Source organism: Pezoporus flaviventris, unplaced genomic scaffold, assembly GCF_033815535.1.
Source record: "Pezoporus flaviventris isolate CSIRO_AGI_PZ_B2104156 unplaced genomic scaffold, CSIRO_AGI_Pfla_v1 ptg000066l, whole genome shotgun sequence".
Lineage (NCBI taxonomy): Eukaryota > Metazoa > Chordata > Aves > Psittaciformes > Psittacidae > Pezoporus > Pezoporus flaviventris.
The window spans coordinates 15,674,281-15,691,217 of record NW_026892614.1 but is presented as its reverse complement, the minus strand read 5'-3'; the positions used below and the strand labels follow the sequence as shown (position 1 = coordinate 15,691,217).

The following is a 16,937-nucleotide window of genomic DNA, read 5'->3' as shown; positions in this document are numbered from 1 at the left end:
AGCTGCCAGAGCACTGTAAACATTGTTGTGTGTGTTAGGAGATCGGTTAGCTTTTTTTAAAAATTGGGAAAATACCTAATAGCATTTCTTAAACTGAATACTTTGCATAGATTTTTATTTAAAGTCAAATTGTATAGCTTCAGATGTGATCCAAAAAGGTAACTTGTTCTACCCTTTTGTAGGTGTTGCATGTTTTCTTACAGTAATACTCCTGTATCTTTATTAGCAGTAGCTTTTATAATAGGTGTATGGAAAAGTAGTTAGTAGGAGTGGTTGGGCAGCAGGAACAGTATTGCTTTTTGAGGTTGTGTGCAGACTTTGGTTGCTGTAACCCTGAAAGATATTTTGATGTTAAAAGCTGCCAGACTCCCAACCACATTGTGGTTAAGTTTTTATGAAATCCAGATGATTTGGAAGCAGTGTGTGCATGCAGTTTACTTTAAAAATATATCGCTTTTTGGGGGCTTTTGCATGTGACTTCTTAGCCATCTGTGGGCCAGCACATTACTTCCTGTTTAATTTGGAGGAGGTTTTGTCTTTTGTACAAAAGGGCTCCCTTTTTGTTTTTCTTTTTTCTTTTTTTTTTTTTCCTAGCAGTTTTCAAAGTTTAATAAAGCTTCTAAAGTAAATGGAAGTCAGAAACAGCATAACTGATTACGTAAGAGCCTGAATATTGTATTGGTTATAGCTGGTGTTGATAAACGCTACCCTGTGTCATAGCATCCAGCTCCGAGTTATCTTGATGGGTATCTTGGAAAATCAAGCAGACTAGAGCGGTGGTTGCTGTTGAGGGCTGGAAGAGAAGTGGAGAATTGTTTTTTTTTCTTTCAAGGATCTGTAGTCCCGGAGATCAAAATGTGGTTTTCTGTTGTTGGAAGAACAGAATCCATGGTAAGTCTGTTCAGGTTTCTGTTGGGACTTTTCTCTGAAGTTTTAAATACTCTCCCTGTACTTTTTCCTGCTCTCTTGCTTGTTTAAACCTGCCAGTAGTTATTTGTTCGTGTAGCAACGATGTAATACAGCATGCAGTTAAATATAGTCAGATGTTAGTAGCTAACTTCCTAAAGTCTAGAAAGAAAAAACTAATTTTTTAGCTTATTCTTCACATGCACTTCTCACATTTGTGGAAGTGTCTATTAATATTTAAAGTTTCAGGTGTGATAACTACTGTTTTACTGTGGCAGAGCATGAATAGCATGACCTGTGATCTGTTTACTTGTCATATTTAGTTGGCTTTAATCCAGGTTCCTCTAGAAGTCTGGTTTTCCCTTATAAAATCTCAGAATAATTGAAAATGAATTCCCAAACAGTATATACATAAGATTTTTAATACTCTCTAGACCCTTCTGAAAAGACCAGAACATGCAAATACATTGCAGTTAGGATATCTTATGTTCAACACATTCCCAGAGTACTGGCATTTAAATTCACTTTAGATTGCTGCTGGACCAAAGAAAGCATCCCTGTGTTCTGCGAGAATGACAGAGAAGGTTTTGTTGATTAATCTTTGCATGCTGGTTATATTCATTAGTATGCTACGATTTAATTCTTTAAAGTATGACACACTTCAACTTCTTGCTCAGTCACCTTCTATTAGTATAACAGGAAAAGTTATCTTAAAATATATATAAGCGCTTCAAAATGCAGATGTATATGCCCCTGCTGGCATATAAATCAGTGTATTTTCTAGAGGGGTTTAACACCTGGTCAGATTAAATATTTTCAGAGCGCTAGCTAAAGTAGGGTGAAATGGTGATGAGGTGTTTCTTTTTTAATAAAAGCATTTCAAGCAGTGTGACATTTCGTCAATAAATACTCTGGGGAAGGGACTTTTCTAAAAGAAAGTGTGTGGCATCTTAATGTATTATTATTTGGCAAGCTTGTGTGTTTTTGAAGGTTTAATTAAATCATTCAGAGTTACTTTATTTTCTAAACTGTTGCTCATCACTTTAACAGTCAGTTTAAGGTGTTAAATTTAAGGGGGGTTTCAGGCTATTGGGAATATTACTTTTGATGTGAATTTTTTGTGCAAGTTTGTTCTACAAATATCTCGTAGGAGTTCTGTGTAGAAGGAACAGGCTTAAACATTCAGGTAGAAATTTTTCTCCCTGTCCCCCCCCCCCCCCCAGTCCCCCAAGTTGATGATAACACTGGTAACAGAATATACAAATATGATTCTCTTTACTCTGTGTCTGCAAATATAAACAGTTGATGGGAATATTTTTTAACTGTTTGTTAGCTCCTTACTTGTATTCCAGGTTTTAGGATTTCTTAAGATTCAGATACCTTGGTGTCTGAAGTCTTCTTGTGTCTGTGCTTTCTAAGTATTTAAGGAAAATTTTTGCCCTTTCCTCTCAGCATAGATGAATCGAAATGTTGGGAGTAAGATGTAGAAGTTTTGTTGTGGTTTTAATCTTTGATACTAATTCACATCAGCAGTCTGAACTACTGATGTTGCCTTAACAGGCTTCTTAGACAGAACTTAAAGTAAAAATAATTGTTGTTTTGAACACAGATTTCTCAGTCTTGCAGGAGCAAGATGGTGTGCAAGTTGACAGTTTAGTCTTCACTGTGAACAAATAAGTAGCTGTGTGTTAGCAACTTGCCTGTCTCTTGTCAATTCATAACTTCTGGCGGGGTTTTTGGTTAAATTTTGGTACCCTGTAGATGTACTGTAAAACTTCGCTAATGCTTTCATATGTTGCGTAAAAACTGAAGCTTATGCCAGCACAGCGTGATTTTTCTTCTTGCTATCTGTGAAACCGCAGCTCTGCTCAAGTAGAGTATTTTTGTCTTTTTCATTTGTTTATGTTTAGCTTGATACTGCAGATGGGTGACCCAGACCCTTAATGCCTTCCAGAATAGAGTGGGGTTTGGAATTCAAGTGCCAGTTTTTCCTTGCACTAATACCTTCTGCATGCGGGCACTAGCTAGCAAGCATGAAAAAGTTATAGTGCACTTATGCTTTAGCTAGAATTCTTCTACCAGACTTCATTCAGTTCTGGCATTCAAATAACTTCCAAAATTTTGCTTACATATATGTTAATACAGCATTTTAATTTTAAAGTTTTTACTCCTGTTGATGTAGGAGGCTTTCAGAAGTGAACAATTTCTGTGTAGACTTATACCTGTTGAATAATACTGTCAGCTGGAGTAGAAATTGGGGTGTTTAATAGTACATGGCCATGTATGTACTGATACTGGATTAAGCTGTATCCATGTGAAACTGTAGAGCAGCATTATGAGGAAGACTCTGCTGGGGAGGGGGGCTGTGTTTGATTGTAAGTCATGCGCAGCTATAGAGCCAAGAGCCATATCTTCAAAGAAGTGCAGAGATGCAGGGTGGTTTATTTTCCAAAATAGATTACCTGGTATGTCTTGCCTGTAAAGCTCTATCCATAGACCTAATTAAACTGAGGCATTAGTTCAGAGTTGCCTTAGCAGGGAAGAGCATCACAGAACCTGTGATTGATACAATTTGTAGGTTCATATGTAACTCTGAATAGCCCTTAGCATGTCACTGCTCATAGAGTATTTATAGCAAATGTATGTTAAAAAAGTTGACTCTTGTTTGGGGAAGTAGAGCTCAAGCAGTGTATTTTCCTTGAGCTCAAACCCAGGTTTTTCCTTTAAAACAAGAGAGAAACAAATGAGAAAACAGGCTTGTTTATTTAGTTTCTTTAGTTAAAAATGAAGAGTGCTTTTATGCATTTGTAGAATATCATATGAATCTGAAGTTGCAGTGTTTATATTGAAGCTTCCTTTTCAGAAAGATTAAGAAAGACTAATAAAACTTCAGTCTTTTATGAATGTTGCATATTAATCATTTCCCCTTTACTTGCCACTTTTCATATTTCATGAGCGCAGGAGTTAGGTAGGAACTGTTGAATACTTGATTCCAGTCTCAGAATGAGACTTCAGGCCAGTTGCTTTAGCTAGTTTGTTTAGTTGCTTTGTTTTTTGTAGAATGGAGACCATCTTTTAGAAGCACACAGTTTCCAGAGTGTGAGAGAAATCACATGGTTAACAAATATATATACTTCAGTTCAGCACACAGCCACAGCTATTTTCTGTCAGCATGCCTGCTTTCCGTGTTAATCTAATTGCCTTATTGAGGTTTCTGAATACCATGATTTGATAAAATAACCCAACAAATGAAAACCAAAAATCAGTGCTATTTCAGGGAGCCCATTACAGAACATCCTGGTTTCTTTGGTCTTTTTATCTCCTGGGAGAAGCACGCTTTAGTAAGATCAAGAACATGTTATTAACTTGCTTACTTTGTGTGTAGGTCAATTTTGATTGCAAACATCTTTCTATTAAAAAAAAATAAAAATTAACAGGTAAATCTAGTTCCTTTAAAGAGAAGAACAGAACTTTTCAGTCTTCTTTTGGGACTATTTATAAATAGAGCTTCTGGATACATTAGATGTAAAGCTTCTAAGTTGTCAGATGCTTCAGTCCTATGGTCCTGTACTGTGTGCAATCTAGCTTTTTTTATCCTCTAAATAGTAAGGCACTTGTTTTTCATCTATTTTTCCACTTAAAGGGGAATTGGTCATAGATGTTAAATGTTTCTTTACCAGTGAATAATGCTGATGGTCAGCAAAGTTTGAATCTCCGCCTGTTTTAATTGGATGTGTTTTGCACAATACTGACTGTACTGCCTCCATCTCCAAAAAAGTTCTGTGTTTTCCTCCACCACCATGGAGGAGGATTTGTGAGGGGAAAGCTGAAGTTTACATATGTGGAGCATGGGTCACTTCTAAATTCTTTTTAAGTCAGGGTACAACGTGACTCAGAGCAGCTGTAGCCACAACTAACAGACCATTTTTACATACGGTAGGCTGGTTCACCTCATTTATATATGGAAATTATATGGGGCATGCTAGGAAGTATTTTGTCTAACAGTGACAGATTTCCACAGTTTCTGTATTGGTCTCAAGTCATCTGAGTCCTCTGACAAAATGGGGGGGGGGGGGGGCATTTCTTATCTGCAAGTCCAGAGAAGTTTGCCCTCGTTGGAGGTGGGACCAGTACCTACGAAGTTGTCCTTTCTTATTCCTCAGAGCTGACAGCAAGTAGCTTAATGAGATGTAGATGTAGTATGTTCAGTACGTGCAGTAGGTAAATATGTATTCATCCAGATACAACCTAAAAAAAATGGATGCAGCTTCAGGGAATGTGAGTGTTTGGGTGACCAGAAACCGTTCGGGTTTGCCTCTTAGACAGTACATTTGTAAACCGACTGCATAGTTTAGTAAACTGATATTCTTTAAAATACTTACAAGCTTGGGTTATGTAAATGCTTCTAGACTAATTACTTGCCAGGGAGGTCAGACTGAGACTTGATTCTGTTGCATAAACTTGCCTTTAAGGATGTTTATAAGAACTTAGAGATCTTCTGTGTCAACTTAAAAGTCTGGAATCAGAGAATTAGATAAAAATCAGTGAATTCTACTCTGGGCGTAGGCAGATAAAAGATTTCAGGCCTTATAGCTGGTATCAGGCTTGATAGCTACATTTGTGTCTTAATGTTTTTGTAGGCGTTTTAGTTGCAGGGTGGATTCATTCTGGTTTTGAACTGTTTCATTTTTATACAGTACAACAGAAGCGTAACAAAAAAAGAGTGCTGAGACACTGGAAAAGGCTGCACAGGGAACCTGTGGCTGCCCCCTCCCTGGCAGTGTTCAAGGCCAGATTGGACAGGGCTTGAAGCCACCTGGTCTAGTGGAAGGTGCCCCTGCCTGTGGTAGAGGATTGGAACTACACTGAGCTTTAAGGTCCCTTCCAGCCCAAACCATTCTATGATTCTATGACTGACTTGGGTAAACAGTGCAATCCTTGAAATGTAATGAGAGATACCAGATCCTAATAATTCAACAAGTTGTATTTGCTTATGCTTATACATAGATGCATATGTGATATCTACGTTATTAAAATGAAGTATTTTTAAATGGTTGAGTATTTGGGCAAAATCCAAGAAAGTCCTGAAAATATTTTAAAAGAATCTCTGATGGTTTATGTGAACCGGAGTGTTTTGCCATGTAGTCTTGGCCTCTGAAGCTGCTTAAATTGGAATGTTACTTTGAACAGGTTTGTAACTATGACACTTTCTTGTGGATTCAGTCAAACTATAACTAGACAGTGAAGATATCTTCACTTTCGGACTGCTCTTTCTTGTTGCTGTTTATGTGAAGCTTGAAAACATTTAAATGTTCATGTATTTAAGACCGAAATCTTTGGTACTGAAAGTTCATTGGGAACTTTTTTGCATTTTACGTAAAGTACTTTTTGATACGTGTAATGTATTTTTAAAAAATGTTATTGAAGTGTATTCCTTTCTTTAATTAAATGTGATTCTGCCAGTCTTTACTGGAAGCTGTTCCTTGCTCCAGTTTTATTGCAGTGATAAACAAAGTATGGGAAGCTAAGCAGGTATGGGCAAGTGATGGTTTAGAACAAGTAATGACAAGACTTTCCTGTTAACTGGCAGGAGCGTTACCAGTTTGGGTAGGTGCTGTACCTACAGATATGTTTTGCAGAGGCATAGTTTTTCCTTAATTACTTAATACTAGATCTTGCTGTTGTTCCTAACAGCAGGAAAGATGTTTTTGTAATAGTTTTCATAGTTTTAATTCTAATTATAGGTAGTGACAGAACTAGGTAATCCTACAGATCTAAAACTTACAAGAATATGACTAACCTCACAGAAAGTACATCTAGTTCGTGATCCACCTAAGCTAGTTGCGGAGCATGATGTTTGAGTAGCATAATGTTTGAGGATGGGAATAGCTTAATTGTTCAGAGGTTATAACCTCATCAACAGATAGACTTTCGTTCCTACTCTGATACCTTTAGATTGGGGTACTGGTAGGGCTGCATGGTGTCTCAGCACCTCCAGCCCATCACTTTGTGACAGGTCCTCACGTGGTGTGGCGTGGCATAGCATTGGTGGCTTACCTGGGAACCCAGCAGTGTGTTGATGCTCACCGGATGAATTTACCTGTTGTTTCCACCATGCAGTTACAGCTGCTTGTGCTGGCAAATACCAAATGGAAGGGAGGAGAAGGCAGGATTTTTTCTGCCTGCTCTTAATGCTTCCATGGTGATTGAGTCACCAGCTTGTGGGCCAGCTGCGATGCTGCCATTAGGAAGACTGTATCTGATGATCCTGTTATTCAAACTGCTACTTTATCTACAGTTGTGCTATATGGCATGTTCTGATTTTATGGCTGATATAATTTATGTGAGCCAAAGTTTCCTCTGTTACTGACAAGGAAGTCTTGAGTTATAGATCTTGTGACATAGCAATAAAATATGTTCTCCTCCTGTCATTTTTGATAATTCACCACTACTGTGGTCTTGCACATCCTCAATTTTATATACTTCTGGTGTAGAAGTAATTGCTTCTTTTTTTCAGATCACTGTAGTTTATCTGCTTCTTGTCTTCATTGGTCTGACTACTCCATAGAAGTAGCTGTAACTTTTTTTCTTTTAATGCTACCTCTTCTACAGTAACTTTTTAAGTGAATGCCGTATTTTGAGCTCAATCCTGTTAGAGCAAGGAGAGGCTTGCAAAAGAACTCTTAATTGTAAAACAAGTATGGACTACTGCACACTGATGCGTTGCTTGATAGATGGCCCAGATGATAAGCGGATGTGATGGAAAGTGACTAGTTTCTTGTTAGGCTGTCTCAAAAGCTAAGGTTAGATTGTAATATCCAACTCATTCCTTTGCCTTATTTAGCATCTAAAAATCTTGTAGTCAAGCAGAGAATTGTGCCGAACTTAAAAGGGGCAAACAGTTTTGGGTGTTTTCTAGTTGGCTGTGTGAATATGAGAAAATGTGCTGTAGGTTCCGGTATGTTAACTGGGGCAGGGAATAAGCCATCATTTCATACTGCCTACATTCTTGCTTTCCACAGTCATCTAACTTCTCTACAGTTCCATTCTTCTGTTTGGATTAACAGCTTTGCAAATACATATACTTTTGGTATTCAGAATTGGAGAAAATAAAGTGAGTGAAAAGAATGTCTACCATGTTTTGTTACTGATACACACGTCATTGTTCTGTCTTGTTTACAGTAGTTTGTTATGTTGAACTTTGTTCCTTTGAAAAACAGAAGGTTAATAAGCAGTTTACGAAGAAACCTGTTTTATTGTAATGTTGGTACACGATGGGAGAAAAATCCACGTGCTTTGTATGAGAGTTTTGCTTACTTTGGAGATCAGTATGTGTGTCTAACTACATATTAACATCCTTGTTGTGTTCTTACTTACTGTACATTTACTTCTAATGCAGTTTCTTCTCTTTCAATAGATCTTAAGAGTTTTGATTCAAACGACTATAAATCTTAGGGTAAAAGTTGGAGGAAGATGATGAGTTAACTTTGAGGATGCTTAAGTGAGAAGTCTTCCCAAGCGTGAGAGCACTGGCATGTTGATACAAACATGTTAAATGGCATGTGAATTAGGCAGAGGAGGAACTCATTTGTCCTAATAATATATGAGTAGATGTGGTAGCCGATAATGACTTTTTACATAATCTGTAGAGATTTATTTTTAAATGATTTTTTTATGCTTTCAGAATTCATTAGTTTTGTATTAAGTGAGATGACTTGGAGCTAACACATCTGCTCATAACATCTCTTAAAAAACAGGAAACGGATTGACAAACTGTATAAGCTTCATAAGAAACATCAAAGAAGAAGGGGCAAGGAATAAAATGCCAGCTCTTTCAAATCATAATGAAGAATTACTATACAGCTTTACAGTACAGGAACAGTTACAGCATAACTCCATCTGAGCTGGTATCCTCCAGCTGTGGGGTATTTAGCCAAAGAAAATAGCAGAAAGTACAAGATGGTTCCTCCTGGTTTCTAGCTTTCTGTAGTTGCAGAATTTCTTCCAGAATGCGTTGTATCTGTGTGGGGTTTTTCTCTGGTGTTTTTGTTTCTGAAAGCCCTTGAAGGGCTCAGCACCACCATGAATTTGTGATCTTTTTTTGTCTATGCTTATACTTTGGTATCTACAGCAGTCTTGTTCCTGGCAGTTTCCCAATTTAATTATGAAATCCTATGAAAAATGTTTTGGGTGGGTTTCCTTGTTGTTGCTGTGTTTTGTTTGGTTTTGGTTTTTACTCTTTAAAATATGCTAGCTATGATGGCATGAGTAAGAAAGGTTTCTTTTTAGGCTGATTAGAAAGATGATAAATAATCCGATTTATGCCACTCGTAATATCATAGACCTTCACTTCTTTGATTGCTGCAAAGCTGAGGAGTCCATATCTAGTTTGTTCTCTCAAGAAATCTGTTCCTTGTTGCTGATCACCTTTGTTGCCCTCTGAGCCTCATGGTTCTGCTGGTGTCATTTTGTAATGGAGTAATCAGAATTATGAACAGTTTTCTAAATGTGAACCTTTTAAATGTGACCATGGTGGTTTCTGTTTTGTTTGTTCTTTTCTATTAGTTCTGTTGGCTTCCAGGTATTTGAGCTGGCACGCAAAGATAGCTTTGAAAAGAACTTTCTCAAGGAGTTAAAGCTAGTTTAAAAATTATTATATGGGTATTTGTGCAATTGCAAATGCTTCTCTCATCACTGTCTGCAAACCAGTGTACATATCGTGGGCATAAACAGAAGGTTTCACCTTCATTTAGTGTGTACTAACAATCATAATCAAGCTAGCATCTTTCGAAGCTAGGACTGGCTAAAAGCAGTGTCAATCCTGGGTGGCTTCAGAGGCTTCTGGTTAGTCTTGGTCTGTCTGACCACTAAGAAAAGCAGCTGTTTGGTCCCTCCAGTTACATATAACTACATGATGTATAATGTTATAACTACAAGGGTGGGTGGGTGAGTTGCTGTTGACTGTCTTGCCCTTTGGAACTGAAGGAGCTTGCCTATAGGTATGTTTAGTGGTTGGAGGCAGAGGAAGGAGCATATAAACCCAGTCATCTTAATTTTCAGTTCTCAACAAGGGAGGTGGTAATTGGTTCTGCTGACAGTGCCCTGATGGGGCCTGATCCTTTTTAAGGTTGGAGCATTACTTCACATTTGAAACAGTGAAATACATTCTCCCCCCCCCCCCCCCCTTATTGCTCCAGTGGTCAGCATCATGTGATCCTTCTCCAACTCTTGGTTTTCACTTGATAAATATTCTATACGGTAAATTTAGTTACATTATTGTTTGCCCTCTTTCTGGAAGATTTACAAGCATGGTGAACAACACATTCATTTAGGGCTTCTCTGAAAACTACCATTCCTTGTGAAAACTAATAACTTCCTATCCAATGCTGATCCAGTTATTCATATATAAGGACAAATTCCTTCTTATCCCATGTCACCCTCAAGTCATAAAGCATTCCTGGCTTTACAGCTTTGCCAGATCTGTCTTGGAAGAGTAGGTATTCTGGCAACTAGATCAACCCTCCCTATGCTTCTTGGTTGCTTGGGGAAGAGATTTTTGAAGGTTGATTTAATTTTTCATTGTATTTATCTGTCTGTCTTCTGACTTGTGTTTCCTCACAACTTTAACCAGTTTTTCTGGTATAAAGCTAAAAATATTCTGTAGTTACCTTGTTGTTTAAGAGTCTTTTAAAAACAAAAAAAGTAACTAAATTTTAATTGCCTTTATAGTCCTTCCATACAAAGAAAGTGTCCTTATTTCAGTTATTTTTTGCATATTTTCCCTCCTTTATTCCTGTAAGTATGGCTTAAGCAATTATTATGAAAAATGTGGACATGTAGAATGTTAATCTGGAATCATGGGACTCGAAGGAATTCCTTTTCTGTGGCTTTTGAGCAAACTTTTGGGATTAACTCAAGATATAATGAATAAAAATAGGTCTTTCACTTGCTTAGAAAACAGTGTGCAGCATTAGCTTTTGAATAATTTGGTTTTTAGTTTACTTTATTGTAACAGTGGGAGCAATTGCTGCCAAAAGAGTTCGGGAAGCTGGGTGGGGAAAGATTCAGGAAGTTGCACATTCAGTATTAAAGCAACTTGGGGGTTTATTTTAGAAAGAAACATTACATTAAAAACCGCTCTGTTGAAAACGTGGCACTCCCAAGCAACTTGCAGAGTAAAATGGTACTGTTTGCTATAGCAGATAATGAAATCACAAGTCATTGTGTTACATTGTAAGTGGCAATTTAAAGGTCTGTTGTACTAACATTTAGACTGATCTGTGTGGTGTCTTGTAAATTGGAGCATGTGGATGACGCAACAGCATGGCTTGAATAGATGCTTATGTTCTCTTGTCTTGAATGCGTTGGTTGCCTCTCAGTGAGTTCACTGTTAACAGTCCTTTCAAAGTTTAGCATAATACTTTGTGGCAGATGTTTTATGAACAAAATTGCATGGTTTTGCATAAACTTAAATATCTGTCAACTCTAGAAGACTTAGTAAATATAATATCTACTTGTTTATTATAAAGCTGGCAGCACTGTTCCTTTACAGTAGCTTCTATACAGTCCTTTTACAAGTCAATGTAAAAAGCATTTCTAATTATTCTAATTGTAATCTGCAATTTACCTTGTTTCATTTGGTTATTAGCAAGGGAAACTTAAGTTTTTGGAACATAATACATAGAGGTATAAAAATAATAGTGTGTGTAAAAGTGCAAATAAGTCTTATTAGAAGGGGATTGGAACAAACTTATGAAGTGTGGATTTTAGTTTATGTATTTTCTTTCTTATTCAAGCTTGCATTGAGAGTAAATATTCTTCTAATAATGCTTGCAGGCTTAATAGGTGTAACATTAAAATTTTCATTTGACTTTAAATGAATAACTCTTCTGTATAATTGTTTTTTTTTTCCAGTTTGGGGATATATAAAAGCAATGAAAACTTAGCAGTGTAAAATTCTGATTAACACTTGTGGAATGCTTAATACAAATGTAATGTATTAATGCCTCTTTCTCTGTAGGGTGCTGGTCAAGATAAACTTGGAATATATGTCAAGTCTGTTGTGAAGGGAGGTGCTGCAGACGTGGTTAGTAATATTCTTAAAATCAGGAGTTCAAAGGTAGAAAGATCCTTTGGAAATGCTTTCAGATTCTTTTTTTACTAGTATGTGTGAACAATTGTTTTAATTTAGACCATGTTGGCATTGATGTATTGAAACTTTTCTTCTCCCTTGAATATGTATTTAGGATGGTCGTCTGGCTGCAGGGGATCAGTTGCTCAGTGTTGACGGTCGAAGTTTGGTGGGCCTGTCCCAGGAAAGGTACGGAATGCTTTCCTTGGGTGTCTTTACATGAAAAAAATGCCAGAGAAATAATTTATTCCAAAGGGATGGGTTTTTTTTTTTGTATTTGGTTCTGTTTTGTTTTTTATTTTTTAATGTTAGGCTTTTTATAACTACTACTTTGTGAAATATTTTCCATATATGATACCGTTACCTATCTAGAAGAGATATATTGCATGTTTGGGCTTTAGTTTTAAGCAAACTTTATTTAGCTCTGATTTTAAATATTGTGGCTTCTGACCTTAATTGTAGAAATTGGGAATAGTACTTGCTTGTAGTTGTTGTCTGCTTAATAAGCTTATCTTCCAGTCAACATCTTCTAATTTTTTTCAAAGTGACTTTAATATTAATCAGAAAAAGTGTATTTTGTCAAACAAAAGATTACTAGAATAAATGTGAATAATCATGACATACAAACTGGTAGTAAGAAAAACTAAGTAATACTAGCCTAAGTAAGCCTAATTTTATTTTGTTTTGTTTGCTTTGGCTTTTATTGCAGGGCAGCAGAACTTATGACTAGGACAGGTTCTGTAGTAACATTAGAAGTAGCAAAACAAGGAGCAATATACCATGGTCTTGCAACCCTGCTTAATCAGCCATCCCCAATGATGCAAAGAGGTAAAAATGCTAATATTATTTATGTCAGTAGCAGGTTTATAAGTCTTAGAACACAGAAAATATAGTAAGTCACAGTAGCTTGCCAAATATCACCAAATACAAATGAGAAAAGAAACATCATTGCACAGAAAAGAGAAGAGTTTCCTTTTTTATGAAAAGTTCATCTGATTTTCAGTATTGTTTGAAATGGTGCTAGCCTAATCATGAATAAAGGCTTTGCATGTGTACCTTTTAAAAATTGCGCATTTAAACACAGTTCTAGTTTGTCCATTTTAACAAATGGAATATAATGAATACAAAGGGCATTAAGCTTCAATGGCTTTTCTTTTTTTTTTTTTTTTATTCCTTTCATAAAAGCTTCTCTCGTCCTCTCAGAATATGACTTCCTTGTAACCACAAAGCGCAGTGTAATTACTAAGAGAGAAATAAATAGAAACAGAAGCCCATGGAACATGTTTTGCCATTGAATTTTTTTTTACTTCTTTTTAACTAGAAATATTGAAACATATCTTCTTAGGTTTCTGTGTCTGATAATAAGTTCTCAGATGTTTCTCCAGTGCTACATTTTATCATCCTACTTAATTGACCTAAAAAAAGACATACTCAAGTCTTATGTAAAATAATGTTGTAAAGAATGTAATTTTGTGAAGGAAGATGGGGTAGTATTACAGTGTAGAGAAGAATGGGTTAAAAGAATAAATCCTTATTATCAGAGTTTACACCATCCCAGCTGCCATATGCCTCCGAGAGTCAGCAAGAGACTGCTCAGTAAAGCACATTTGGCTTTTCCAAATATTGTTGTACCTTTTCAAAAGCTCTTTTGAAGCATGCAAATCGAAGGAATCCCATATAGTTGGTACAAGAGTAGGATTGTATATCTGAAGAATTAAAGATTTTAAAATCTAGCATTTGCTTTGCTGGAAACTCATTTTTAATTATAAATGCAAGATAGCTCCGGTTTGGAAAAGAATATTCTAGACAGTAGTTAATGTAAAGTGAAAGGGGGAAAATACATATCCAACTATTACAGTTTCTGACCGCCGTGGCTCAGGTAAACCTCGACCAAAGAGTGAAGGTTTTGAGCTGTACAACAACTCCACTCAAAATGGGTCACCTGAGAGCCCTCAGCTGCCATGGACGGAGTACAGTGAACCAAAGAAGCTGCCAGGGGATGATAGGTTAATGAAGAACAGAGCCGATCATCGCTCCAGTCCCAATGTAGCAAGTAAGTAAGGTTATGCTTCTTTAAGGGGAGATGCCTCCTCCACTAGTTTTAGAGGGTGTTGAATTGAAAAAAGGAGTTACTGTTTTTAAGAATGGATTAAGATGCCAATGTAATAGTAACATTTGCAGCAAGCCTCTTGTTAAAACTATTCAGAGGAAAAATCATAGTTATTTTGTGAATAATACTATTTTATTAAGTTATGTAAATCATCATTTAGTCATATAAATGCTTCCTTTAACTTTCCAACAGATCAGCCTCCAAGCCCTGGGGGAAAGAATGCTTATGCATCTGGAACTACCACCAAAATAACCTCGGTCTCCACTGGAAATCTTTGTACAGAGGTCAGAAGTGGCAAGCAAAATGTTGGCTATTAAACTTTCCTTGACTATCAATAGCGTCAGTGTGCTTTAGTCAAACCAGCATCTCGCTTAACTATTTGAACATAATGCTGGTGTTAGTGACTGGGTGGGAGTTTTGCTTATTACTGCTTATGAAAGACTGAAGCAGCTTTGATTACATTAAGTCTTGTTCATGAAGTTGTTCTTGTGGTTTCTTAGGTTTGTACAACATTCTGTACTTGTTTTCAGATCATAAAAACGTGACTCATAACCACAACTGTATTTGATACTAGACAACCTCTTTATCTCCTGCTCCTGACGAGTAATGTTCTTAGGAGCCAAAACAAAAAAAAACATTTGGAAAATGCATGTTTAGAACAATATTCTGTGCTGATCTGTTTGATGAGAAACTTGTACCTTACGTTCTTTCTACCTTTTTCAGGAGCAGACTCTGCCCCCACGACCTGAAGCTTATCCCATCCCAACACAGACATATACTAGGGAATATTTCACATTCCCAGCTTCAAAGTCCCAGGATCGAATGGGTCCAGCTCCGAGCCAGTGGCCAAGTTACGAAGAAAAACCACAGGTCCAGGCAGAAAATAATCATTCGATCAATAGTACAATGCAGGTGAGAAGTAACTTCTTTCAATATGAGAGAAAAGCAGAAACAAAATGCTTTCTTTCCACTCCCAGGCTGCTGGAGATGTTTTTGCAGAACACTAAACTCTCTGTAATCTCTGACAAACTACCACACAGGGGAGTGTGGGAGAACAGCAGTTACACTTTTGCGAAGATTGGCTTAGGTTCAGAAACCCTACTCTTTTCCCTCTCTGCTTCCCATAGAATTTATGTTATCATGTTCTGCAGACCTTCTTATCTGGGATGTTTTAATCCCCTGTTAGAGATAATGGGGTGTAGGCTGTAGTAGGGTTTGTCTTGTAAAATGCTTTGTGGTTTTCTGAAAAGCAAAATAAATCTTTCATTCTTCCAAGAAGGTTTATGTGGAAAAATCTCTTTGCCTGCGGGATGCGTGGTTTAAGTGACAAAGCAAGGTGTTAAAAATTAAATAAATGGGTACTTTGAGATCTATCCAGGGTCTTCACTGAAGCACATTCCTCACTCTCAGTTAAAAAATACATCCAAGTTGCATTTGTTATCAACGTGCAGATGCATCTTGACCGGAAATGCATTTACCCCACTGTACCTTTATAATTTAAAAAAATAATGTTGTTCTGCTCTTTGTAAATGAAGACTTTACTCAAATCCACATGGGAAATTAAATCCAGATCTACTAAATCCAGTCACTGAATCATCCTTTTCTCTAACCTGCCAGAGACTTAAAAATGTAGAGAAAAAAAAATATTATTCTTACTATTTTTTTTATTTTATTTCTTCTTAATTTGGGATAAAAGCAGAGCCTTGCAGCAGGCTCAGTATTTTGGAAAAGCAAAGACATGTAAATTGTCTTGAGATTGTCAAAGACATAAAGTAAGGATTGGGTATTGATTCCTCATGTGTGTTTTGGCAAGTGAATTCAGTCAAAAGCCAGTTGAACAAAAGCTTAGTGCTTTTTTTTTTTTTTTTCTGGTGTTAGAGATCATAGAATCAATAGATATAAAATCCTAATTATTTCAGCTGTTATGACAATAGATGTTACACCCGAGGTAAGATGTTAATTTTGATGGAGAATGCCACAAGTTAAATAACCGTGGCAAAAAGCTATGGAAATATTTTGATGAATTTTCGTGCTTAACTCCTTCACATTTTGTGATTTGGTATCACCTAACCTTATCCGCGTAGTTAGTGTCTAGGCATTTCTGCCAGTGATGGGACAGGGGGAGGCTGATACCTGCAGAGAATGGTTCCTACCCATTTGTCTTAATGGGATGAAGGCATTTCTGCCAGTGATGGGACAGGGGGAGGCTAATACCTGCAGAGAATGGGATGAACAGCTGTGTGGTCGTGCATCTCTCCCCTGCTTAAGAAAAGCTTAAGTGAGTAGCTTAAATGAGGTGGGTAAAACTGTTGAGATGAACCCCATCTGTTAAAGCTGTTGACAGATACTGAATTTGAGCTGTTGTCTTGTGGCTGAATGCAGAACTTGAAAGTGTTTTCATAGAGCGAATGTCTAGAAGCTTTAGCTCCTTATAAGCATTGAAAGTGTACAGTTTTCCTTGCCATACAATAGTTCCTTTACGTTGAAAATTAGAGAAAAACAGACTTTAAAAAAAATTATAAAAATACCCTTTTCATCTTTACAGCAAGAACTGGGCTTATAAAAAAAGCTGCCACAAGCAACTGGCTGTGAAATGAAATGCCTGTTTTCTGTTCTGCAGGCATTAGCAAACTGTTCGGCTAGGTGCATCCTTACAGCAAATCTAACACAAATAGCTGTGTGTTCAGCTCTGCTGGACTAATAGAGCATGAAAAATACACTTGTTCATCTCAAAGGAGGCATTCTTTAGAGGTCATGCTTAAGGTCATTGATGGAGGAAAAAGAAGAGTT

The 16,937-nt window shown here is 36.9% G+C and overlaps 1 protein-coding gene across 5 annotated transcripts in view; it reads left to right on the top strand.

Moving 5' to 3' along the window:
- Positions 1 to 16,937, top strand: part of AFDN (afadin, adherens junction formation factor) — a 113,719-nt gene that overhangs the window by 78,710 nt on the left and 18,072 nt on the right. For all 5 annotated transcript variants that reach the window (XM_061471369.1, XM_061471367.1, XM_061471365.1 and 2 more), the window contains 6 exons: positions 11,927 to 11,992; positions 12,153 to 12,226; positions 12,747 to 12,865; positions 13,896 to 14,090; positions 14,340 to 14,431; positions 14,871 to 15,059. In XM_061471369.1, coding sequence (XP_061327353.1) covers positions 11,927 to 11,992; positions 12,153 to 12,226; positions 12,747 to 12,865; positions 13,896 to 14,090; positions 14,340 to 14,431; positions 14,871 to 15,059 — 735 coding nt within the window. The remainder of the gene's footprint in view (positions 1 to 11,926; positions 11,993 to 12,152; positions 12,227 to 12,746; positions 12,866 to 13,895; positions 14,091 to 14,339; positions 14,432 to 14,870; positions 15,060 to 16,937) is intronic.